General features: G+C 43.5%; 11 protein-coding genes across 11 annotated transcripts; 5 read left to right on the top strand and 6 right to left on the bottom strand.

Annotated features, from left to right (window-relative positions):
• Nucleotides 1–746: 746 nt before the first annotated feature.
• Nucleotides 747–3,833, bottom strand: O0I10_007343 (uncharacterized protein; the record flags this gene model as incomplete). The annotated part of the gene is made up of 16 exons (XM_058487361.1): nucleotides 747–992; nucleotides 1,063–1,237; nucleotides 1,292–1,316; nucleotides 1,376–1,548; nucleotides 1,603–1,783; nucleotides 1,837–1,855; nucleotides 1,924–2,073; nucleotides 2,135–2,280; nucleotides 2,334–2,505; nucleotides 2,567–2,630; nucleotides 2,691–2,715; nucleotides 2,780–2,804; nucleotides 2,854–3,365; nucleotides 3,428–3,510; nucleotides 3,578–3,669; nucleotides 3,732–3,833. 16 exons carry the CDS (start codon nucleotides 3,831–3,833, stop codon nucleotides 747–749), a joined length of 2,190 nt encoding a protein of 729 aa, XP_058341922.1.
• Nucleotides 3,834–4,808: 975 nt separating this feature from the next.
• Nucleotides 4,809–5,543, top strand: O0I10_007342 (uncharacterized protein; the record flags this gene model as incomplete). The annotated part of the gene is made up of 1 exon (XM_058487360.1): nucleotides 4,809–5,543. One exon carries the CDS (start codon nucleotides 4,809–4,811, stop codon nucleotides 5,541–5,543), a length of 735 nt encoding a protein of 244 aa, XP_058341921.1.
• A 722-nt stretch (nucleotides 5,544–6,265) lies between these two features.
• Nucleotides 6,266–7,355, bottom strand: O0I10_007341 (uncharacterized protein; the record flags this gene model as incomplete). The annotated part of the gene is made up of 2 exons (XM_058487359.1): nucleotides 6,266–7,188; nucleotides 7,244–7,355. 2 exons carry the CDS (start codon nucleotides 7,353–7,355, stop codon nucleotides 6,266–6,268), a joined length of 1,035 nt encoding a protein of 344 aa, XP_058341920.1.
• A 1,047-nt stretch (nucleotides 7,356–8,402) lies between these two features.
• On the bottom strand, nucleotides 8,403–10,682 carry O0I10_007340 (uncharacterized protein; the record flags this gene model as incomplete). Its single annotated transcript, XM_058487358.1, has 7 exons — nucleotides 8,403–8,470; nucleotides 8,549–9,144; nucleotides 9,217–9,394; nucleotides 9,457–9,589; nucleotides 9,644–9,826; nucleotides 9,894–10,322; nucleotides 10,386–10,682. The coding sequence occupies 7 exons, from the start codon at nucleotides 10,680–10,682 to the stop codon at nucleotides 8,403–8,405; spliced, it is 1,884 nt and encodes a 627-aa protein (XP_058341919.1).
• Nucleotides 10,683–11,255: 573 nt separating this feature from the next.
• On the bottom strand, nucleotides 11,256–12,162 carry O0I10_007339 (uncharacterized protein; the record flags this gene model as incomplete). The annotated part of the gene is made up of 3 exons (XM_058487357.1): nucleotides 11,256–11,474; nucleotides 11,539–11,706; nucleotides 11,773–12,162. The coding sequence occupies 3 exons, from the start codon at nucleotides 12,160–12,162 to the stop codon at nucleotides 11,256–11,258; spliced, it is 777 nt and encodes a 258-aa protein (XP_058341918.1).
• A 484-nt stretch (nucleotides 12,163–12,646) lies between these two features.
• On the top strand, nucleotides 12,647–14,730 carry O0I10_007338 (uncharacterized protein; the record flags this gene model as incomplete). Its single annotated transcript, XM_058487356.1, has 3 exons — nucleotides 12,647–12,661; nucleotides 12,801–13,134; nucleotides 13,211–14,730. The coding sequence occupies 3 exons, from the start codon at nucleotides 12,647–12,649 to the stop codon at nucleotides 14,728–14,730; spliced, it is 1,869 nt and encodes a 622-aa protein (XP_058341917.1).
• A 161-nt stretch (nucleotides 14,731–14,891) lies between these two features.
• Nucleotides 14,892–15,989, bottom strand: O0I10_007337 (uncharacterized protein; the record flags this gene model as incomplete). Its single annotated transcript, XM_058487355.1, has 7 exons — nucleotides 14,892–15,016; nucleotides 15,089–15,169; nucleotides 15,245–15,438; nucleotides 15,522–15,555; nucleotides 15,654–15,742; nucleotides 15,818–15,890; nucleotides 15,953–15,989. The coding sequence occupies 7 exons, from the start codon at nucleotides 15,987–15,989 to the stop codon at nucleotides 14,892–14,894; spliced, it is 633 nt and encodes a 210-aa protein (XP_058341916.1).
• Nucleotides 15,990–16,583: 594 nt separating this feature from the next.
• Nucleotides 16,584–18,045, top strand: O0I10_007336 (uncharacterized protein; the record flags this gene model as incomplete). Its single annotated transcript, XM_058487354.1, has 4 exons — nucleotides 16,584–16,680; nucleotides 16,752–16,831; nucleotides 16,897–17,921; nucleotides 17,979–18,045. The coding sequence occupies 4 exons, from the start codon at nucleotides 16,584–16,586 to the stop codon at nucleotides 18,043–18,045; spliced, it is 1,269 nt and encodes a 422-aa protein (XP_058341915.1).
• Nucleotides 18,046–19,062: 1,017 nt separating this feature from the next.
• O0I10_007335 (glycolate oxidase, subunit GlcD) lies at nucleotides 19,063–21,105 on the top strand (the record flags this gene model as incomplete). The annotated part of the gene is made up of 7 exons (XM_058487353.1): nucleotides 19,063–19,502; nucleotides 19,579–19,797; nucleotides 19,875–20,012; nucleotides 20,070–20,182; nucleotides 20,245–20,549; nucleotides 20,611–20,770; nucleotides 20,843–21,105. The coding sequence occupies 7 exons, from the start codon at nucleotides 19,063–19,065 to the stop codon at nucleotides 21,103–21,105; spliced, it is 1,638 nt and encodes a 545-aa protein (XP_058341914.1).
• Nucleotides 21,106–21,255: 150 nt separating this feature from the next.
• Nucleotides 21,256–22,049, bottom strand: O0I10_007334 (uncharacterized protein; the record flags this gene model as incomplete). The annotated part of the gene is made up of 4 exons (XM_058487352.1): nucleotides 21,256–21,543; nucleotides 21,605–21,714; nucleotides 21,784–21,871; nucleotides 21,951–22,049. 4 exons carry the CDS (start codon nucleotides 22,047–22,049, stop codon nucleotides 21,256–21,258), a joined length of 585 nt encoding a protein of 194 aa, XP_058341913.1.
• A 1,690-nt stretch (nucleotides 22,050–23,739) lies between these two features.
• On the top strand, nucleotides 23,740–24,691 carry O0I10_007333 (uncharacterized protein; the record flags this gene model as incomplete). The annotated part of the gene is made up of 3 exons (XM_058487351.1): nucleotides 23,740–24,207; nucleotides 24,281–24,577; nucleotides 24,638–24,691. The coding sequence occupies 3 exons, from the start codon at nucleotides 23,740–23,742 to the stop codon at nucleotides 24,689–24,691; spliced, it is 819 nt and encodes a 272-aa protein (XP_058341912.1).
• Between the last annotated feature and the right edge of the window lie 162 nt (nucleotides 24,692–24,853).

Raw genomic sequence — 24,853 nt, 5'->3', positions numbered from 1 at the left:
TTTGCATGGTGTCTGGTGACATGGATAATGCATTGCAAGAGGGGATCACAGTGCTGCCATTAGCTTGGTCATAATCGATACACCACCACCGGAAGTGATTTCATGCAATGTAAGTCGTGTTCTGGGACCTCTTCATCAAATATAAAAAGGCCAGGTTGGATGGCAGCAAAGAAAATCTCATCAACAACAACTCTTTGATATCTCAATCAAGTTCTCAAGCAAACCAATCATGAAGTTCATCACTATTGTTGCCATTTTCCTCGGTGTCGCTGGTGTCTCGCAAGCTGCCGCTGCTGGAGGTGCCCCTGCTCATCATCTTATTGATCGTAAGTATAGCTGGCAACTCACGTCTTATAAACCATACAGTACCGAGTATGCTAATCAACGCGAATTATGATTTATAGGTGACTGTATGCCTCGCAGCTGCAACAACAGAGGCTGCTGCTCTGGTGATTGCCAAGGCTGGTAAGTAAAGTTTGCCATACAATGTTGTAATATGACTTCTAACAAGAGAATTCAGGTGTCGCGATTGCGGTATCAAATTCAACTGCTAAGCTAATAAGCAAGCTCGGACCGGTGTCTACGTACTATGTACAAGACCAGCTCTCATCTCCTCCAGCTGAAGATCAATATGTACCAATAAATAAAGCCCAATTGCTTTGTTTGTCTACTCTCTTTTGTTGAGCCAATGTTGATATTCATCTTTTGAAGCGATTCGAATGCTTTATAATATTGTTCAAACATCACTATTGCTTGTCTACTATCTTCTTTTGAAGCTGATCGGCGCTTTGAATAGGCAATCCGCAACTGAAATTCTCGCATACAAAGGCTTGTGTTGTGGGTTCAAGGCTGAGCTGAGCAATGATAGGATTCTTCTCGGCAATGATTCCATCCTTCTTGGCACGAGCGACCAGCTTGTTGGGCATGAAGTTTTCTGATACCACTCGAATGAAAGGCTCCATCTCCTTTTCATCATGACCAGTCAACACGATCTATGGTATCTCATTCAGTCATTTTGCGATGCTACAGGATCATACGTCTACTAATGATGATATCACATACCTGTTTGATACCATTGACCATCAACATAAACGATCCTAGGAGTGCTGGCATGGCGTAAGGGAAACGGCTAAAGCTTGTGCTGAATGATCCAACGGTCTTGCGAGCCATGCTGACATATTCTTCTTGCTCAAGCAAAGTACCAAGACGCACCAAATTGCCCAAGGTCACAGAGTTGCTATTTATCGACATCAGTATACAGGCTACCTTTCAATAAGAGGACACTACTCACGCTGAAGGCTCCGCACCATCTTGCTCTACGTTACCCAACCATTACTACCAACGAATCCAAAACGCAATATGACCTTCACCTTACCATCTTTGATTCGAATGGGGATACTCTTGTCATCTTGTGATATGTTGTAGAAGCCACCTTTTTCATGGTCGTAGAAAAGCTCATTCTGCTTTTGCTGCAAATCATATGCCCATTGGACCCATTTCTCATCGAAAGTAGCCTCGTACAGGTGTAACAGACCCTGAATCAAATAGCTGGCAACACCATATTAGCAATCCCTTCTCGGCAGCTGTCATCCACCACATTACCTGTAATCATCCAAACATCCTGGGATATTGGAAGGGCCCTCCCTGTAACTTCTTCGCAATACGTGTGCTTGAGAATCGTACAATTCCTTGTGGATGAAATCGGCAGCTTTGATAGCGAGGTCGAGAGTAGGCTTGTCTTTGAATGTTTGCGCAGCCAATGCCAAACCAGAAATCATCAATCCTGTTTACGCAATATTAGTCTTCCGTGACCTTGTGAATCCAAATACAACCTACCATTCCAAGATGTCAAAATCTAAAAACCATACAACATGGCGATTAGTATCCATTGCATGGCCTGGGTTGCATATACAAACAGCTTACCTTATCATCGCAATGGGGTTTGGCTCGCTTTTCCTCTCTGTAGTTCCATAACTTCTCCTTGGCATGCTTGAGTAGCTCCTCTACTTCACTTGCTGGGAGGTTGAATTCCTTAGCCACATCTGGAACTGGCACTTCCTCGGTGAGGACATTCTATGTACCATGGTAAGCATGACATCTTTTCGTTTAAGTGTGTTCCTTTCTTCTTTCTTACCTGATCTTCCAGCTCGCCTTGAGGATCGAGAGCAGGATTCACGTTCCCATTCTTGGTCACACCATAATAACGCTTGAATACCTTGGCTTCCTTGGGATCCAAAATCTCATCGAGCTTCTCATCTTCCCAAACATAGAATGCTCCCTCTTCATAACTTAATGTAAGTATCATGTGCTCCATTTTTGGTTGAGTAACCTACCAATCTTCTTCGAAGGATCGTCCTCAGGATAAGAATCTGCGTCTTCAGCTGAATAGAAGCCACCAGCAGGATGCTGCAAATCACGAGCCACATATTGGATAATATCTCGAGCCACGTTTGCATAACCATCATCTCGTGAAACCTTGTACGCCGTCACGTATGCAGAGAGCAACTATCACCCAATGTAAGATATTGGTGTCGAAGCCATATCAACCTAATGCTTGTCATCTTACCTGTGCCTGATCGTAAAGCATCTTTTCAAAGTGGGGAACGTGCCAAAATTTGTCGGTGCTGTATCTGTAGAATGATCGAGCCGTTAGTGTCCTTGGATAAATTACAGCATTATCCATTTCTTACCTGTGGAAACCGTTTCCAACATGATCTTCAAGACAATCAACCCCATGTTAGTCACTCCCTTAATATGGGGCACATTGAATATCACTTACCATGGATACCACCCATTGCAATTTTCTATCAATAGTGTCAGACTCAGGTATATAAGCCATGATGCGCAACTTACGTTGAGAGTGAAAAGAGCCATATCAAGTGCTTGCTTCGCATTCTCTCCATGAACTGCATCCTTGGCAAAGTAACCATAGTAATCGAACAAGAAGCCAAGTTGGACGGGAGTGGGGAATTTGGGAGCGGGAGTGAAGCCACCATATTCAGCATCAAAGGATGAATTAAAGTGCTCAAAGGCAGTCTTGATCAAAGTATCGGGATCCAAGTCATTGGCTGCATCTTCACCACCGGACACTTTGGACTCGAAATAATTCTTCATTTGTGCCATTGTTCCTTGTGCATCCTCTCTCAGCTTGTCAGGGGCTGCTTCCCAAATTTCAGAAATACGAGCCAACAAGGTGCGGAAACCAGGTGAGCCATATTGATCACCAGGAGGGAAATAGGTGCCACCAAAGAAAGGTTCCAATTCGGGTGTCAAGAATACAGAAAGTGGCCAACCTCCGCGACCCGTGAGCAATTGCACGTATGTCATGTACAACTTGTCAACTGCTGGATTCTCCTCACGATCCACTATCATCATTGAAAAGACACATTGGTATAAGGCATGCATGTATCTTCAACGGAAGGCATACCTTTGATGTTGACAAAGTGTTCATTCATAAACTTGGCAGTCTCTTCATTCTCAAAGGATTCATGCTCCATAACGTGACACCAACTAAACAAAGAGCATCATTATAACGTCATTGCTCTCATAGTCACAAGCAAAACAATCAATTACTCACTGGCATGTACTATAACCGATACTCAAGAAAATGGGCTTGTTCTCAGTCTTGGCCTTTTGAATGGCTTGTTCACCCCATGGATACCAATCGACCTATATATCAATAAGCTAATCAACATACAAGGCATTGAAGGTGAAATTATTCCAAGCCTTACCGGGTTTTTTGCTGTGGAAGTGTCGAGAATGATAGCGTTGCGAGGGGAGTACGGTAAGCATGGGATATCGCATGAACATTGTTCCACTTTACTACATACCATGTTGCTGCAAAAGTTAGCATGCTATCATCAAAAGACGTGAAGCAAATACAAAGATACCAACCAAAAGATAAGGGCTCTTTTCCGTGATGAGTCGATTGCTTTGCTTTGGAATGGCGGCTCGAGTAGCAGTCGACGCGTGTAAGTTTCTAATAGCGAAAGCATCGCTTGCGATGGACGATCGAAGGGGCCATGTCGCTGTTGACCGTGAAGCAGTGCTTAGCAGTGTTGGTTGTCTTGTTGTCCTAGCTGCTCGTGAAGCAATGGTGGGAATTTTGCTACTGTATCTCAAGCAGGTCGCGATCGCTCTCATGGTGGTGGTGGTGTTTGGTTGAGGATAAAGCGAGAAGGGTGAATCGGGAAATCCGATCTTCCATAAGTGAATCCCTTCCACTGCTGACATATCGAGTACCTTACAATAAACGAATGCTATAGCATAAACCATTGAACACAATCATACACACACATCTTTATTAAATGTAGAGGCATATTGTCATGGATACAATGGCGTATTTACTCTATCATACAAGGTCTAAATCACAAAAAGGAACGTGTGCTAGGGTGTTGTTGACAAGAAGAAGAGGTAATTGCAACTAAGTTTTACTCTCGATTACACGAAGCCTTTGTTCAAGACACAATTCATCAATCAGGCCCATTCTTCTCTTCCTTATGCAAGTAGATATACTTGTACAATCCTGCATTTACGATACTACCATACATTTTCTTGTAAACGATCGTTCAACAAAGATGGTTGTAACAATGTTGGCATCACATGATTGGGAACGTGCAATTACGCACAGCTACATATTGATTGAAGGTGTTGCTATCTACGCGTGATGAAGTTGGGTGTGTGCTGTATAGGAGGAGATCATCAATTCGTAAAGAACGCGTATTTAAGTTCAGTCGTACAAGGCATCTGCTGTAATCCATCCACGTGTTGTTCCTTTATTTCTTCCACTCATTCACTTCCCCATTGCTATGCAACTTCCAGCACCGATCAAAAACTCTGCCACAGCCCTTATCGGCGAACAATGCTACGTGTCCCTGGTGGAGGAGCTCGACTTGTCCAATGTCGATTGCATCAAGTATACGATATCGAAGGGCCTTGGACTTGGCATCGTCGTTGGTGGCTCCATTGTAAAGATTCCCCAGATCTTGACCATCTTGTCTAGTGGCTCTGCTCGTGGATTATCATTGATGTCTTATATCCTTGAAACGCTCAGTTGCATTATCACGTTTTCCTACAACGTCCGACATGGCAACCCCTTTAGCACTTATGGAGAAACAGCCTTCTTGACGGTACAAGATATCATCATCACGCTCATGATCCTTTATTACGCTCGACAATATGGTGCCACTGCTGCAACTCTCATTGGATTCTCTGCTGTCATCTATGGACTCATTTATATGGTGCCTTCCGTATTAATGTCGAGTTTATACGCTGCTACGATCCCTCTCAGTTTGGCAAGCAAAGTACCTCAAATCTATACCAACTTTGCCAACAAATCAACTGGTCAGCTCTCTGTATTCGCCGTCATCAACTACTTTGCCGGTACAACAGCACGTGTCTTCACCACTATGACTGAATTGGATGATCCATTGATGCTCACGGGAAGCGTCTTGGCTAGCGTGCTCAATGGTATCTTGGCTATCCAGGTGTTCTTGTATTGGGGCAACAAGATGGCGGACGTTAAGCAAAAGAAATCAGAATAGTTGGCATGGATACAAGGAATAAAGTAGAATATGGATTGACTTTTATAGTTTGATTGTTTTCTATTCACGCATTAAGCTATATGGGAACATTGGTTGAAGAAAGAGGATTACATGCTATGGCTTATACTATACTCAGCATCTTTATTCTATTGGCGATTGTGAAGTCCTCATGATATCATATCCTTGTTGTGGGCTAATTACTTACCTGGGAACAGAGAGGGACCAAGGCATTGGGAGCTAGCGGAAGAATGAACACCACCACGCGAGCATCTCTTGTGTTACGAAGGACAACAATGAACTTTGATTTAACAGCGCGCACAATGCCAGGAGAATACAACCAACAACTTGACACCCTGAGGAGCCCTGAAATAAGAACGTGTAACCGACATTGATGAGCCACGTCCTCTTCACCATACACAACATGCAACTAAGCTATCCATTCGTCATTCTTTGTCCCACATGAGAAGCATGTTGCCTTTTTAATAGTAATGTGTCGGGCAGAGCAATAATCCAATGATGAAAAAGTATACATGGAGGAAGATGCAAGGATTTTCTATATCACTCGACAATATGTATCGAGGGGAATGCAATAAATGCCAATGCAAAAATGCTTACAATGATTGGTATCTACATGTACATAGGTGAACGAATGATGAAAATGCAAATGATAGTGGTACATAAGGGCATAGTGAAAGAAGGAAAGAATCAGAACAATGGTATCATCATGAAACGAGCGTAGCATATCCATAAGAAGGTAGGCGTGTTGGATCATACGCAGGAAGGCTGTCTTCATATTGTACGGCTTCCATATACTTGGGTTGCTCTTGGCGAAGCTGCTCTTGGCTCAATGCCGAGTAAACTTGAAGAGCATCGGGAGCACGTACACCATAGCCAAGCGTGCCAATGTTGATAGGGTATTCATATGTAGGACCTGTGGTTGCCCATAGGTGCCTTCTTCGTTGCTTGATAGTGATCTTAAGGTGATAGGATATAGTCATCATTGGGCTGTAACCAAGAGACGGCAAAAGATTACGCGGAAGAGCAAGTGTAAGGTAGGGAAAATTGGAAGCATCATGCCACTTCTCTGAAGCGACTATTTGTGTCAGCTCCGGGACATCGGCGATAGCATACAATCTCGAACGCTGGTACAATGAAAGAGTGACTGATGAACCTTGTGGCAAGGATTGAAGCACACGCACCGAGATGCTATCACCAGGTACGTAATCCAGTGCCTGAACACGTAACTCTTGCTGTGACGTTTCCAAGGGGTTCTTCAAAGCACATGTTTCGATAAAGGGGCGATACAAAATGTCTCGGTGGCATTGGGCAACTACAGTACGCTGTCGCTCTACAACTCGTTCGATGGTAGCTGTCAACCGAAAAGTGCATTGATAGTATTCATGGTCTTCAACCGAAGGGGGATATTGAACAAGGGGCAATTGGATGGTGAATGGTAGTCTCTCAGCGCCAAGTGTTTCTCCCTTCCACATAATGTGTTGAACACCAAATAGCTGTTGTCGCTTTGTCGTGCTAACGATACCAGCGGAAAGCTCAATGGGTCTAATAGCTTCAATAGCTTGGAAGGAGAGCCTTATTTGATCAGCTTGGATAGTAGTAGGTTCACTAGGGGCCACCCTAACAAAGCCTACATTGGAGTTAAGGAAAGTTTTCTTTGATTTTCATATACGCTGTAGATGTACCTTGAAAAACGGATCCAGGGCCAAATGCAGGTTGACCTTGGACTGACCAGCCAAATTCAGGAAGTAGCTCAATAGCTAGTATAGATGATGAAGGTGGAGAAGAACCTGTCATTTGATATGTCTAAAAGAAAAAGAAACAGGTACACGCGTTGACGATCATGTTAAATAGGGATTGACATGTACAAAGTTACACACAGTTGCGCAGCAAATTTCTGGGACGGCCAAGATTCCACACACACGCGCACACAGACACACAGACCACCGTTGCTGCGGCAGTTGTTAGTCATATCAACATGATGCATCACAAATTAATAGTTTTACTCTTCCCTTTTGGAAAGTACCCATTGTCATTTTCAAAACATTGGAATGGCTTCTATACTTGTCTTGAACTTTTCAAGATTGGAAGACAATGGAAATCAATTTTGATGAATCCAGGAAGGATCCATGGGAAATCAAGGTAACACAAATACCCCCATTGACGTATGCATGTCTATCCCTTGGCGATTTCCGCCGAGGAAAGGTGGGTCATTTATGATTCCAGACTTCATCATAGCTTTTGCAAGAAGAGTTTAGTCTATGTAGCGAATGATCGGGATTTGCACAGCATATGCATTTATGCATTGTTGCATGAATAAACATCCTTTTTGATAAAATCACCTACCAAAGATCTGATAATCGACATTGGTAGACCACCTCATTATACATAACACTTTCACCATTTGAGCTCTCAGTGATTGGAGATTCCATGTACATGTTCTTGCTATATACATATGGCAGTTGACTCACCGCATTGTTTGTCTTGCTATATGAATGTGGCAGTTGAGTCATCACCACACAGCTGTTTGTCATTTGATGTTTAAAATGAATGACTTTTTGTGTGACATCATGCTGCTGTGGATCCTTTCATCCTACTTTATGTACCCATCCGATTGCTGGTTGTTTATCTTATTGCGCCCACTTAGTATCATTTGTGCACACTGCTTCCCTTTATTGAGCCCCTTTTGGGTATTACAAATAACTGAGTCATATCCATATATGTTCTCGTCAGCTACCCGTACCATGGTTACGGTATCCATACATACCTTTGACATCCTACTCCATCTTAATAAGCCACTCCTTGACAAAACGTGCAGCGTAAAAGATAGTTTTATTTAAATCATTAGTCTACTTTGATGCTACCAAAAATCTTGCGTAAAAAGAAAAGGCACGACACGTAACCGACAGCACCTACATAAAAGTGTACATCAGAAATAGGTCTCTCTCTTTTGATGCTTCTCCCAACCCAAAAATAGCAACCATGCTTACCAGTGAGTACGGTCATCAACATGCTGATGATGGCAGAGTATCCGAAATACAATACCATTGAAACAAAGGATTGGATTTGGAGCTTGGTGAAATAGTACAAGATCGAGTATAAGAAAACGTAGAAACCACAGGCACCAGCAGTGAGAAAAGCGCGCCATGACCAGTGATAATCTTCGTTGCACAGGTGGAAATAGCACATGAGAATCGTAACCTGGGAGCATGTGAGCAAGAGAACGCCATATACAAGGAACAAGAAACCGATGCCATAGTAAATTCTGTGGAACCAAATGCTGTTCATGATGAAATAAAGTTCAATGAAAATGGCACCAAAAGGTAAAATGCCACCCATAAAGATCGATGGCAATGAACGTAGATAAACTGGTTGGTCAGGGATCTGTCGGGGGATCTGATTGGTGCGCACAGGGTGTTCAATGCGAGGCTTTCGGAAACCAAAGTATGATCCGGCTACTGTTAATGGGAAGGAAATGACCAAATACAAAGCAAGAACAGCCACCATGGTTCCAAAAGGAACAGCACCCGATGAATGTGATGCAATCAGGAAAAAATTGAGAGCAAAGAGCGAGCCGAGAACAAGGCTATATATAAGAAGTACTTATTAGAACCCATTATAGTAGTAGTAGTAGTAGAGCCAATCCTCCTTTACTTACCCAGGGAACAAGCATGCTGTCAAGATAATGTTGGTCTTCCATGCTTCGCCTCCATTCATCTTGTAAATGCGTGCCGAAACAAAACCAGAGATACAGCCAAAGACCATGAAAAAGATGACCATCACAGTACCGAGCGAGCCACGGTTGGAAGGTGACAAAAAGCCCAAAATGGCAAAGACTATATTAACGACGCATTAAATTCTGGATCCATCACGCTTTTCTCCTCCTCCTCATACTTACCGAGAACCAGCCCAGTCATTGCTACAAGTTGCATACCACTACCAACCAAAACCGAAAGCAACATAGGATGGGTAGGTGGTCGGAATACATCGCCGTGTACGAGCTTCCAGCCATAATCTTCTTGTACATCCTCCTATTACAACCCATAAATACCAACACTTTGCCATTCGATTCCAAATTTTGTTACCTGTGCCTCAACAGCATTGTAGCGAGAAATATCCTTGTGCAAAGCACGCAATAAGATCATGCCAACCATACCAGTCAAGAAGAGAACAATGACAATCGAATTAACAAGCGAGAACCAGTGGATAGAAGGATCCAAAATATGCAAGTACATATCCCATCGAGTAGCCCATGCAGTTTCAGAAGCCTATTGATGTAATGATTTGAGTAAAAGAAAGCACACGCCTTGCATGATCCAAGAAAATGATACATACCACCCATTGAATGTCATAAGTGTAAACGACCTTATCCGAACCATCACCCTTAAGATAGAATGCCAAGTTTTCCTTTTTACAATCGGGAGTGCCATCAGCCTTGAGTTTGGTGTCCTTGCTTGCAGGATGAACCACCACACCAACAACACGTCGCGTGCCATCGGATCGTTCATGGTAATACGCGACGATCTTGTAATGATTGTTGAGGGCTGCTTTACCACCATTGGCGAAACCCAAGCTGAAACCGATATTGTAGTATTCCTCTGCAGTGTGCTCATCTTTTTCAACATGTGCTGCTGGAAGGCCATCTACCACCCAGTTGATGGCATAGTCGTCGGCAATGCATTGATTGATAAATTCAGCATCTTCCTTGGGAATGTTGTCGGTTTGACACAAGAGCTTGCATTCTTCATCATTGCCCATTTTGAGCTATCAGATTTGATTATGAATAAACGCACAGACATTGAACTAGGCACGTGAAGAAATGATTACCTCGAAGGGAGAAGAAAAGATACGATCACCGAAAAGGATACTGCCAAGGCTCTCGGATTGTGTCTGTGGACCTCCTTCAGGTTTACAAAAGTGGAAGCGTTCATCGTAGTAGTCGTAGGAAATGACGGACTTGACTTGTTGATTGGACATCTGGGTTAATGAATTGACGTTGACGGCAACAGGGTCATCGATGGCATAGTCGTTTGGAGCCACTCCTGGGAGGTAGAATGCGGAACATGTGTTTGCCCAAAGAGCACCCAGGGCCAGTACAGCACTGACTCTTGGTATCGAGAGCATAGCTGATGAGTACAAAAGAATGGGAGAAAGAAAAAGAAAGAGAGAAGAGCGAGAGAGAGCGGGCGGGATATAAGCGTCGAGAACCTGTTTGTCTTTAGATGGATTAAGGCCAAGCAACTTCCGCACATCCGACAAAGCCTTGTTTGTTACTATAATTACCATGTCTCTCTTTTTATGTCCCGTACAGCCACCCTGCTGCTGCTAGTTAAATATAAAAGTTTAGCTTCAACAGTATTGTGGTCATTATTGTATTCACCTTGGTTGGGGGTGGTTCCCATCATTACATAGGATCGTATAATTTATCTTCCACCAGCCAAGCATTGCCCGCTCATTTTAGTACGAAGCTAAGTACTACCAATAAGCACAGAAAACATTACACGCCATGTCCCACAAGATACTACAATCCACGTGGTACAAAGCTAACTCATTGTCGATCCTCTTCATTACTTATCTTCTATGCGCATTGTATCCATCCATGCACTACTTCCACTCATGCTTTATCATCAAGAAATTATATACTGATACACGCTCTTTTTATATGTCTATCGTAATCTCTATATAGTGTACATTGTCTTAGAAAGGCATCTTTGGTCCAACATAAAGCGACTTGGCCTCAGTGAATTTGGTTTGTCCATCAGCGCTTTCAACCCATGCTTCCACGTAGGCCTTACGACCTTCAACACGATTCAATCGACTCTTGAGAACAACCCATTGTCCAGCTTTGAGTGGTTTCCGGTAATCGACATTGAGATTGGCAGTGTATCCGACGAATCTTGGAAGAGCAGGAAGAGCCTAAGTAGGTAAAAGGTGAATACAACAACCAATCCATACCATCCTTTTCAATCAAACAACATACCACACATGCAAGGATTTCATCTAACAAAGTTGCAATCATGCCTCCATGAACGATGCCGATATGACCACACAAATCGCTGCCAAGATGTACCACTGCCATAGCTTCCGTTCGATCCTTGTTGTAAAATAAAACAGGAGGGACAATGATCCTGCCTTTTCCACGCAATGTCTAATGATCATCCATATATCAATCATCACCACCAGCATTCTTGTTTATGATGGGATCATTACTTACTGCAGCTGTCAATGACTGTACTTTGGCACTGCCTTTGAGGTATGCATAAGCTTCAAATTCAAACATGTCAGGGTTCTCTCTTGCAGCACGAACAACCGGCAAGTTTTCTCTTTCCGCAATAGCGATAGCAACATCGTTCTCGGTGGTTCCAAGCAATGAGACTCTCTGGTCAACTAAGGCATCGGCATGCTGTATGGCCATGGTCGCATACACCGCACCTCCCGTAAGAGCACAACACCCAAGGGTAGTAAGCACCTTCTTTTTGCTTGACGTTGGTGGTGGAGATTGCGATGAGTAACATCGAGGTTGTCCCATAGATCTGGTTGGCTTGTTACGGCATACTGAAGTGAGTGCTCGTCGAACAATGGGTCTGGAGAACGTGCTGATCATGCTGATGAGAATGTCGCCAAGCAAGTAGACACAAGACCGGAGTGGAAATAGGCGTTTTGTCGTTCACGTGATGATCATTGATAACACGACTCCCAATGACAAATGATGGATCCAAGAGGTTGCTTCATTCAAGGTAAAAAGACATTTAACCAATGATCCATTGTATTATGATACTAATGGATAAGATATTGACAGGGCTCAAAGCTATGCTTTATTGCTACTGGAACAAGTTGCTGCTGCTACCATTGGGTGATTTGGTGGAATCTCTCTCATATTACAACGTGTGATCTGTGTAAGTGCAAGTAGCAAGATGAAGAAGAAAGAGAGCATCTTTGGTAACAAGTTTACATTCCTGTGATAGGACACATATATTTTTCCGATGCTGGTTGACAGGGCAGATGACCCTCCTTAAAATACTACCGTTGTCGGCATGGAAACCATCCACTTTTTACCTTTTCTCTCTCTCTCTCTTTTGTGTGAAAGGATGAGTGATGAACAGGTAAGTTCCAATCCTTGTTCCATTTACTTCATGCTAATTCAATCATTAAGAGTTTAGAGACCACAGTCAGTAAGCTCGCATCTTATACTTGATGACGCCCTACGTATGCTCACTCACATCTATTGATTCATATGTACAGCAGCCGGCATCTTCATCACCCACGTCGGGTTGTCCAATCATCACCAGCAATGGCACCACGTCGCCTCCACCAGCCATCATTGCAAAGAAGCGTATGTTGAAATCTGTCAGCCTTCAAACACACAATTTGGAGCGTATCGATCAATTTCGTGGCAATAAGAACGATGCAACAGACACCGAGATGAACCAGGGCCTGTTGGGTGAAATCCGAAAGATGCATTATCTTTTGCAGCAAACACAAGACTCGGTCAGCACATTGCAACAAGAAAAGGCTGAACACCAACGGCAAATGAACACATTCAAAAAGCAGCTTAAACAAAAGAGTGATAAAGAAGGTGTGTATGTAATCCTTGTATGCATGTGTAAATGCTGGATGTATATCACTAACGAATGATTTGCATATACTACCAGAGCAGCTGAATGAGGAAATTTGGAACTTGGAGCTTGCCAAACAAGATTTGACGCAGCAGCTGCATGATACATCACACGAATTATCTCGTACGATCGCTGAACAAAAACGTCTCGCTCAAAATGAGGTGGCACTCCTGCATGAGTTGGATCGATTACGCACCGCCGAGCATCAACATGTTGAAGAACGAGATAAGATGCGTCATGAATACGAGCATGAAATGATTGCAATGAGGAAAAAAGTGTCCCAGCTCACGCGTGACAACAACAAATTGACACATGAAAAGAACAGCATCATTCATCATCGTGAACAATCGCCACCAGCACCTGCAGCACAACCAGGGATCAACACAAAGCAGCAACAACAATATGAGGAATCATTGAAGATTGAGATTGAAACGCTTCAATCGTCTTTGAATCATGCACATGCTTCTATCAAAGAGCTAGAGACTCGATTGCACGCTGAACAAATGGAGCACGCCAATATGGACAAGTTATTGCAAGAAGCACAAGAGTGTGCTGCATCACAAACATTCTGGGATCATCAGCCTGCATCCCTTGGTGACGAATTGATGCAGGCAAAGAATGCTGCTCCTCCTCCTCCTCCTACAAGGACTGAAAATCAGGACACCTTATTCGAGCATCAACATTTACCATCGAATCAAGTGCCACCTGAATATGATTCATCCATGAAAGAATGGCAAATTGTCAGCCTAGAATCGTTTTCCAACACCTTGAATGAAGAAGCACCGATACCGGATGATGATGGTGATGATGATGATACAGCAAACTTGGAAGCAAGCAACGATCAAGAGCAAGGGGTAGAAGAGGAATCTGTAGTAGCAGGATTACCAAAGGATGAGAATTATGGATCACTCCTGATGAACCCCAAATCCTACATTTATGCAGCAACTCGGCAAAGTGAACAACCATTGATCAGCCCTGCGCGTGCCACTGCATTCGATTTTGACCCTGCATTTGCCAGCAAACATCATGATGATGATGGTAGCCATGGCGACACCAACCCTCTATCAGGCAACATTTTGGCCACCAATACCAACCTGGTGCCAGCAGTGACACGTACCATGATTGGCGATTGGATGATCAAGTATATGCGTAAACGAGTGGGTACAGGCATGTCGGAGAACAAGCATAAACGTTTCTTTTGGGTGCATCCTTATACACGGACTTTGTATTGGGGGCCAAAGGAACCAGGTGCCAATGCAGACAATGCCAAGAGTGCCACGATCGTCTCATTTAGAGTTGTACCGGATGGTCTGGAGCCGCCAAGTATTTTGATCGAGACACGTACACGTGAAATCAAGATTCGATGCCTCACTATTCTCGCTCATAGAGCATGGATCAAGGCACTCCATTATTTGGTCGTTGAAGAGATACCAGCAGAACTCCAAAAGAGCCTCTCACAAAGCTTTTTACAAATGTCGGCGGCGGACAAGAAACCCATTGACAATGGATCCCTCCCTTTCTATCAATTTTCATTTGATGCAGCGGCCTCACGATGATTATTGTCGAGTCGTTTTATAGTTTCAAAGTAGATACAATTATTCCATAAAGGAGAAGATATAGATAAAAGAAAGATATGGATCGTGTATATGATAGCGTTCGGGTAACTGGGATTGTAGATGTGGGTGTGTATATAATGGGTGGGAGAGAAAATGATCGCTCAGCAGCAGCCACCTTGCTTTTGCTCATTCTGTTGTTGAGACACAGAGATGGTCTCACCAGCAGTGGGTTTGATTTGTTCACCCGATGATTCAAGCGCCTTGTTGGAGACGATGCGGTAGATTTCTAATAAAAGGTACAATGGATCCATCATGATGAGTAACGCACACATGGCTTTGTTTGTTGCATGATTGTTACCTGTCAAGATGCGTTGAAACGCAAGCTCAACATTGCTTGAATCCAGGGCGGATGTTTCAATGAATGAGAGTCCATTGTCAGCTTGACACACAAAGAAAACAAGATGAATGAGTCCTCTTGAATCATATTTTTATCCCATCATTTTCTTCCAGTTACCAGCAAATTGTTTTGCTTCCTCGGTGGGGACAGCACGCAAATGTCTCAAATCGCTCTTGTTACCCACCAACATGACGACAATATTGGAGTCGGCATGATCTCGTAATTCCTTGAGCCAACGAGTCACATTTTCATATGTAGCGTATTTGGCAATGTCATAGACCAGCAAAGCGCCGACAGCTCCACGATAATACCTGTGATGATGATGACAAGGTTCATAGCATGTCAATGAGAGCGGAGTCCATTATGCTAGCTGTATGTGTGCAAAAAAACTTACGCACTTGTGATCGCACGATACCGTTCCTGACCCGCTTCAAGAAGGGAGAAAAAGTAAGGTTTACAGAGTTAGGTTACACATGCTTCAATAGAGAAAAAGTTGTGTTCACAAAGAAGGACCACCCTCACTTACCCGTATCCCAAATTTGAGCCTTTACAGTCTTGTTGTCAACTTGAACGCTACGAGTAGCAAATTCGACACCAATGGTACTCTTGGATTCACTGGTAATATGCATAACTATCGTCAGGATATGTATATGCATTGTGCGTTGTCGTTCATCGGCGTTATTGCCTTACAGGTTGAATTCGTTCCGGGTAAAGCGGGCAAGCAAGTTGGTCTTGCCGACACCCGAGTCTCCAATAAGAACAACTAAAACCAAGGATTGTGAACAAAAAAAGATGAATGGATCATAGGCCAAGGAGGAAGAATACCTTTGAAAAGATAATCGTATTCGTCTTCACGGCTCATGATGGGAGGATGTGATTGATAAAAGTAAGGAACAAGAGAGAAGAGAAAGGGAAGAAAGGGAAAAAAGGAAAAAGTGCAGGGCACAAACTGATGTATGGGTTGCACGCACCTGTGACAACAACGAACATCATCACCAGCAGCAGCAGTAGAAGCAGCAGCGGCAGCAATAGCAGGGTACAGCAGCACAGCAGCAGCAGCTGGGTAAGAAGGGAGCGTTCTTCACGTCATCGAATTTTCCGGTTGCACACCATCACTGCAAAATTTTTGTTTTCATGTTTGGATGTTACTGAAAGGTAACCTTTCTTTATTCATTGCCAAAGGACCCCCTTTTTGTTTTGTCATTCTTCTCATAGAATCGATTGTGTTGAATATACATCACCATTGGATATCCTTTGCTGCTGTTGTGTGTGTCTTGACGATAGAAAAAAACACACCCTGTCGGACTGTCAATCAAGCCGGTTGATAAACACTCTTTTTTGCACTCATCTCACTCACCATATTCCCAATCAACCGGAAGATATCGCTTTCTTCTCTTCTCTTTTCCCACTCTTCTTCAAGTTGTTTATTTCACTGGACTTGCTACCAACTGCCCTAATGGCATTCACTCAAACTATTTTAACACGGCCCACTTTGTTGGTCAGTGCATTGGTCCTGACGGTTGGCACCGTGATTTGCTACAATTATCTATCAAGTGAGTGTTTGAAATGGGTGTGGGTTTCATGCGATCTCCATGGGCTCATTGCTTTATACTTTGTTCGATAGAACCACCTGCACCAAAAGACTCTGATAAAGACAACACTCGCTCTATATCTTCGGTTAAAAAGGATACTCAAAAAGACAAGGTATACACATATACACACATGTCATAGAAAAAATCGTCGACATATTCAACTGACACATTCCACAGGCATCGGAGACTCCCGAAAGTACGACACAACACGCATCCGCCACAAACCCTGAACAACATGATACAAAGAATGCTACAACACATGAAACGACACCATTGAACAACCGAGAGATCAACAATAAGGAAGAATCCACCACTGCTGCTGTGCAGCAGCACGATGCTGTTGAGACTGAAAAGAAGGCTGCTGCTGTGATTGAATCGACCAAGGATGACACTATTGCTCCTGAACCTGTTACCAAGGAACAAGCATCCCGAGAAATGAAGCCTGCTGAAACAAAGACAACAAAGCCTGAGCCTGTTGAAATCGAGTCTGCTGCTGAATCCAAGGATGAAAAGATCGAGTCTGCTGCTGCTGCTGATACACCTGTTGAATCCAAGGATGAAAAGATCGAGGAAAAGGCTGCTGAAAAGGATACAAAGGTTGAGAAGGAAGACATTGCCCAAGTTGAATCTTCTACTGCTGAGGAGGATGCAAAGGTTGAGGAAAAGGCTGCTGAAAAGGAGGATACAAAGGTTGAGGAAAAGGCTGAGAACATTACACAACAACAACAACAACAGCCATCTGAGGAAGGCGCTGCTCCATCATCACCATTAGACTCTTCAAGCACTACTTCCTCGTCATCTGGATCAGCCAAGCAGATGGATGAATCATACCCCACCTCCACTTTGACAACACCCAGTGCATCCAAGTCATCATCCACATACTGGCAGCAACCCAACAATGACCCAATGTCTCAATATGGCTTTGCTTGGCCCACTTTGATCCCCGTGCCAGAATTTAGACCTCAGCAACAGCAAAACCAACAAAGCTTTTACTCCAACGAAGCTGGTAACCCCATTCCTGGTCAAGATGAAAATCGTCCTCGAGGCAAAAAGGGTCGTCGTGTCAAGAAGCGTTTGAGTCGTGTGGAAAGGATCGAGGAACAACGTCAAACTCACAAGCCCACCATGAAATCTCGATGCGATTACTGGCCTTATTGCAGCAACCGTAACTGCAAGTTTATACACCCTGTAAAGCCTTGCCGGTAAGTTATGGAGGCTCTTTTCACGTGATGATGCTTACTCTTTTTTTCATATTCTAGTGTTGGTGATGGATGCGGTTTCGGCAACCGATGCATGTTCTTACATCCAAGCGATTATATCGACTAAAAGCAACTCCCAGATCCCAATGTTGATTTGACAACTTTTTGTGTTTTTTCTTCTTCTTTTGACTTTCGTAAAAAAATGTACATTTGCGTCTTGAATATAATTGAAAACTTTACCCAAAACATATCCTAATCACTGGCAAGATGATCGTGTTGTGCATTGTTGTTGAATAGGATGGCGGGCTGAAGGATCATTTGGGTCACAGTGAGGAAGAGGAGGCTAATCCAATTATCAGAGGCCGATATTCACTTTATGTCAGGGGTGGTTGATCTTTCATCACACACTACACAGCTCCACATCAAATGTAATGCATTATCTTTCCCACGTTGTTTTGTTTCCCCTTCTCTCTTTTACTAAGAAACCCAAGCTTGCTTATGATAGTGAACAGCTTGGAGACTATATAAGAGCTGGAGCTTTTACCCCGCAATTTCTGAAATCTAATCTGAGTACTCTGATACATCCCAAATTCTCAATTGCCCACTCGCCACAGCAAACCCCCCATCTAGGCAACGCTCGTTTTGACGTAATCATTACATTTGACATGGGTTTAGTTGCATATTTCAAGTAATAAAAAGAGGGCTACATTGTATCTGGATAAGAAAGGATCCCATTTATTAAGAAGCTTCATACCGCTTGATCTCTTTTCAACCTTATATCATTTTTCTCACACGATCTTTATCAAACATGATGTTGACGACCGTTTCAAGAACCGTTGCACCTCGTATTCGGAATACAATGATCAATGTACAATCACGAAGAAGCATGACGAATGATGCCTATTACCATTGTCCTCGCCAAACCAAGGTCAACTCATTCCTTGTGGGTGTCATTGGAGGTGGTATCTTGTTTACTGGGATGGGGCGCTATCATCGTAACCATCAACATCATCATCATCACCAATAGCAGTCGTCGTAGTACATTGATTCGCAGATCGCGCGCCGTTGCATGAATAAAGTTTATCCCCTTTGTGGAATAAATCCCGTGATAGCTTCCCTGTTTCTCCCGTATCTCTTTCTCTTCATGTTCGCAATTGGTCGCCAGGCATCACGACGCGTGGGAGGACATTTACGTCGTCAGCTTTATAGCAGCAATAGTACTCAACAAGCAACGAAATCAAGCGCTTCACGCGCTGCCATTTGGTTCATGGCGGGTGGTGTGGCATCAGCCGCTGCCGTCATTGGATACCAACAACAGCAAATCAAGGCCTCTTCCTCTCATGGTGGTGGTGCTACTGTTGCTGCATCGGCTTCCGGTCAAGTTCCAAAGTCTGCTATCCGACAAGCGTTTCACGAGCTCCAGTCTGTCTTGCCTCCTGAGCACGTCACTGTAGACGAAGATGTCTTGCAAGCACATGGTCACTCAAGCAATAGTTATCACAACGAAGGCATTCCAAACATCGTTGTCTATCCTGAGAGCACCGAGGATGTAGTCAAGATTGTCAAGATTGCCAATAAGCTTAGGTAAGCAAGCAAGTACAAGAGGATGCAGCGTGTGACATGATGATGATGTGCTTATTTTATCTATTATCGCTGTTAGTGTCCCGATCATTGCATTCTCAGGTGGTACCTCTCTTGAAGGCCATTTCACAGCACCCCAAGGCGGCATCTGTATATCTTTTACCCAGCACATGGACAATATTGTCGAATTCCATCCCGATGATTTGGATATTGTGGTTCAACCTGGTGTGCAATGGGAAGATCTCAACAATAAGCTCAAGGAACATGGCCTCTTTTTCCCAATGGATCCAGGACCTGGGTACGGAAATGTGTGCGTGTGTATGGTAAAAAGGATATTGCGGTAACTCACATCGGGAAAATGCGGATTGGAAATAGTGCATGTATCGGTGGTATGGTGGGCACAGGTTGTTCAGGCACCAATGCTGTACGCTGGGGTACTATGCGTGAATGGGTCATCAATTTGACAGTTGTCATGCCCGATGGTCAAGTTGTCAAGACACGTCAAAGACCAAGGTAATTATATACACACATCTTCGTATACATTGACATTTATAATAATGTTCATATTAGAAAATCGTCGGCTGGTTACGACGTGACTAAGCTTTTCATTGGATCAGAAGGCACTCTTGGTATTGTAACAGAGGCAACTCTCAAGTTGGCAGTACGGCCTGAGGAGGAAACAGGTATGATAAATGTGCTTCATTGTATCTACTTGATGCATGTTACTTATCAGGAAAATGGATAGTGGCGGTTTGTGATTTCCCATCCATTCGTGATGCAGCTGCTGTGGTGCCTGATTTGACGCGTGCTGGTGTCCAGATTGGTGCTGTCGAGTTGCTTGATGATGTAATGATGAAGGCCGTGCAACTTTCTGATCCAAGTCTTGGCTATGAGGAAAAGCCTACGCTCTTTTTCAAGTTTGTGGGATCCAAGGCACAAATCGATCATGAGATCAAGGTGGTTTCAGAGCTGGTCAAGAAGCATAGCGGCGGTAAATTTAAGTATGCTACCACTCAAGCAGAGAAGGATAAGCTGTGGGAAGGTCGTAAGGTGGGTTGTATTTTGTTTTCTGACAATGATGTAATTGCATTCTAACGATGATCTCTTATAGACTTGCTTATGGGCAGCTACTATGCTCAAAGAAAATGCATCTATATGGACAACGGATGTGGTGGTCCCTGTATCGCGATTACCCGAGTTGATTGATGAGACCAAAAAAGATGTGGAAGGATCATCTCTTCCTTGTCCCTTTGCAGGCCATGCTGGCGATGGTAAGTAAAGCTTGCATAAATACTATTGATTGTGCTTGGCAACTGACACATGTGATGTGTACTCCCTTAAAGGCAATTTCCATTTATTCATTGTGTTTGATCAAACCAAGCCTGAGGAATTCGAAGAAGCAACACGCTTAAACCAAAACCTTATTCAACGCGCCATTGGTATGGAAGGATCAATTACGGGTGAACATGGTGTTGGCTTTGGCAAAAAGAAGTATCTTCGTGCTGAGCTCGGAGACAATACGGTGGATTTAATGTGGACAATCAAGAAGGCTATTGATCCCAAGGGAATTATGAACCCAGGAAAGGTTTTGCCTGATAAGAAATAGATAGACTTGTACGTAGACTTAAATACATATCGTATCAAACAATCAATATTCTTTTACTTGAATATAATGGGTACAAGGAGGAGGATGTGTACATAATGGGGTGGGTGGATAGCAGGAATAATGAATGGGTTCAATGCGGTATTCTTTGTTTTACATCACGAGACACTTTTCCTTCTTCTTCTTGCCATCATTCTCGGCAGTAGCACGCACAGCCTCGGTAAAAACATCATCGACATTCTCACCCGTTTTAGCAGAGCACTCAACGTATCCAGTTGCACTTATCTTGCGACACATTTCTTCGCCTTGCTCATAGGTAATGGGTGTTTCGGACATGCTCGCCAAACGGCTCACCACATCTGGATCATCTCGTGCGTCTTTTTTGCATGCGACCAATAAATAAGGTACATTAGGGCAGTGTTCAAGAATCTCAGGCACCCACTAACAACAAACAAACATGCGTTAGAAGCCCGTATTGCATAAATCAATCCATTGTTCAAACCTTTTCTTTGACGTTATCAAGCGAATCGGGTATATCAACTGAAAAGCAAATCAAAACAACATGTGTATCAGGGTAAGCAAGGGGTCGTAAACGATCATAATCTTCTTGGCCTAGATCATGGTTGTGTACGTGTGTGTGAAAAAGTGATTAACTAGCAGGGCAACATGGTATTATCATACCTGCAGTATCATATAACGCAAGCTCGACATGCTGACCATCTACTTCGAAATCCTTTACAGTGTTCTCAAAGACTGTGGGTATATGTGCCTGTTTGCAAGAGCGTCAATAAGGATCGGGTCGTTGGGGGTGATTGGTTGCTACGCATCGCTCTGATGGTGTTTCTTACCGTATGGAATTGGCGGTTGTTGAAGAACAGTAATAAAGAGGTCTTACCACAAGCACCATCGCCTACGACGACGAGCTTTCGTTGGAGGACTTTGAGCATTCGAAAAGTAAATGTGGAGAAAGGAAAAGTGGCGGTGGAGAAAAGCTGGTTGCTACTGCTGTTGCTGGGCTGCGGCGCATAATCTCGCTGGACAATGTTGCTACAGCAATGTGAATAGGTCTGTGGCTGGCGTAACACAAAGCTAAACGAGTCTATCGTCCAACATTCGATTCTCTCTCACTCACACACGCCATCTCCCATATTCACAATCACCCATACCAATAAAATGTCTCACTTTTCTTCTTGCTCTTGCATGAATTTTGATGGATTCGCGCTATTGGGGATTGGTATCGTCATCTGATTTGATCGATTTTCACACCATTTCGAACCCTTGACGTGATGATATGATGGTCACCTACGTATAAGCAATAGTGCGTCATGCGGCAAGGATTGTCGATATGCAGCGAAAATCTCGGTTTGCCTTTTATAAACAAGCACACAGAAAGCAAAAAGCAAACAAAAGGATCATCATTGTCGTCTTGTCTATGCCTTAGTTCAGCCACCTACACAGAGCAATTTCGATAATTGGGTTTACTTGGCGTTTTGCACGGCTCTCTTTTTGATCCCTGCCTTTGTATCGTGTATCGGAAACAGCAACCTTCTGTTCCCTCCCCCTAGTGCATGACACCACATGTTTATCTTCCCCGCATAACCACATGATTTATTACTGTCATGATGATGATGATGTGTAAAAGAAAAGGGGTGCATTTGAGTTTGAGAGTTGAAAAAAGAAGGAAAGGGGAAGGGGCTATGGTGGTGGATGATGTCTACTACCTGTAGTCCAGACCTAATGCCTTATTTTTAGCGCCTAAAAGCGGAAGCTAGTTGACATAAAAAACTCAAGGTAGCACACACATGCCTTATAGCTAGATCTGATTTGACCCAACCCGAGGACAAAATGTACATGTACATGTTTTACATGCACAGTGTAATCCAACGTGTCGGTCTATCCATGTTGTGCTACCGTTTATGTTTCGAGGACCAAGTGTCAGAAAAATGTATCTGATATGGGATGCAGCAATAATTCCCTGATCCATCCATATCCGCTCTTTTGTCTCATTATTCGCGGTGTTCTATTTCCTTTTGTTCTTTGCCAAAAAGTAACCAATTGGCGATCCGATCTCACTAGTCCGATACCATGAGCTGTGCATTTGGAGATAATAATGCAAGCCCCCTTTTCTCTTCACCCTGATATCAATGCACATAAAGCAATCGTGCACGATGCTGTTGTCGGTTGAAATGAGCCCGCTACTACGTCTAATGCCAATTGATGTTTTAATTCAGCAGCAGCAAGTTGCGATAGCCCAAATGGGATCATTTGACCATGACGCCAGTTAGCCATATATATATGCACGGCGCCGGAAACCAGAAACAAGAATGGGAACGTGCACCGAGTTTAGACTCGATAAATCTGAAACCTGTACTAGACATGCAGCAACAAGAGCAGAAAAAAGGATCGTGTGTATATAGGTGGCACACGTGGAACCAAGAGGGATTTGAACGGGGGATACGGTATGTCGGGCCGATCCCTTTTCAACTTTGTCGCGATAATGATAATGTGTGAGCCTTGTAGTGTATCTTGCTCTCGTATAAAAGGGAAATCCCAAACCATCTATTATCAATCTCTTTCCCCGCTACTTTTTTCTTACTTTTAGCCCTCTACTTTTTTTTCCCTCCTCCATATATTATTATGCCCTTATCATCGTCATCACCACCGCCGCCGCAACAGCAACAACAACAGCCAACAACAGAACCCACATCCAGTGCAGCAACATTGCCACCACCGCCACCTGCCCATTACGATGAAAAGCAATATCAACTTGATGAGGAAGGCAATAAGAAACGAAAAAGGCCCCCGCTTACCGAACGCAACAAATGCTGCCGATGTCTGTGCTGTGCATGCTGCTTACCCGTCTGGGCACGTTACATTGTATGGTTCATCATCATTGGCATTATCATTTGTATCATTGTGATTGGTGGATTACTCGGTTCTTTCAAGATGCCTACGGTGGAAGTGCTTGATGTGACCAATTCACCTGGTAGCAACGAGACGCAGATCACTTACAATGGCACTGAATTCGATATCAACATCGGCTTGGTTGTCAATGTTCAAAACCCGAATGTGCTTCCCATCCATCTATCCGACATGCAAGCCACGGTACGTCGTACACCGACAAAAGCCCACCCTCATCATCCACACCATATCATTAATCTCGTCCCCCATATTATAGGCCAATATCCCGACATCTGACGGTGAAAGAGCCTATCTTGGCTCAGGCTTTTTGAACAAGCAAGTCATTCCTACAAACAGCGACTACAATTTCACATTCCCTTTTACTATTCGATACGATACACAATCCGCATCTTCTTCCCTCATGCTCAACACGCTATTAACCGATTGTGGTTTGTATGGCGGTGAACAAAGCGACATCAACGTGGAATACACTATACAACTTGCAGCACGTGTTCTTTTTGTCACCATCCATCCTAACCTATCCGGATCAACATCTTTTGCATGTCCTCTTTCAGTAAGTATCACGAATTCTCCAATTATTATCGTAAAGTATTAACACGCAAGGCTTTATTAGAATGGTGGATTGCCAGGTTTTGCATCATTGTCAGCTTCGACCTTGGGAGGATGAAAGGGGGAAAAAGAGAAAAATAGAAACCTTGTAAAAAAAGAAAACTGTACAGTAAAAGAAAAATGATATCAAGCTGGCTAGATTATACCCTTCCTCTTGAGATGAAGCAGATATATGTGTGTATATATATAACTTGTGAATGTGTGTTGTGTGTGTGTGACG

The sequence above is a fragment of the Lichtheimia ornata genome (genome assembly GCF_029851405.1).
Source record: "Lichtheimia ornata isolate CBS 291.66 chromosome Unknown scaffold00035, whole genome shotgun sequence".
Taxonomy (NCBI): domain Eukaryota; kingdom Fungi; phylum Mucoromycota; class Mucoromycetes; order Mucorales; family Lichtheimiaceae; genus Lichtheimia; species Lichtheimia ornata.
Note: the sequence above shows the minus strand (reverse complement) of the source record. Positions and strands in the feature narration are given on the sequence as shown.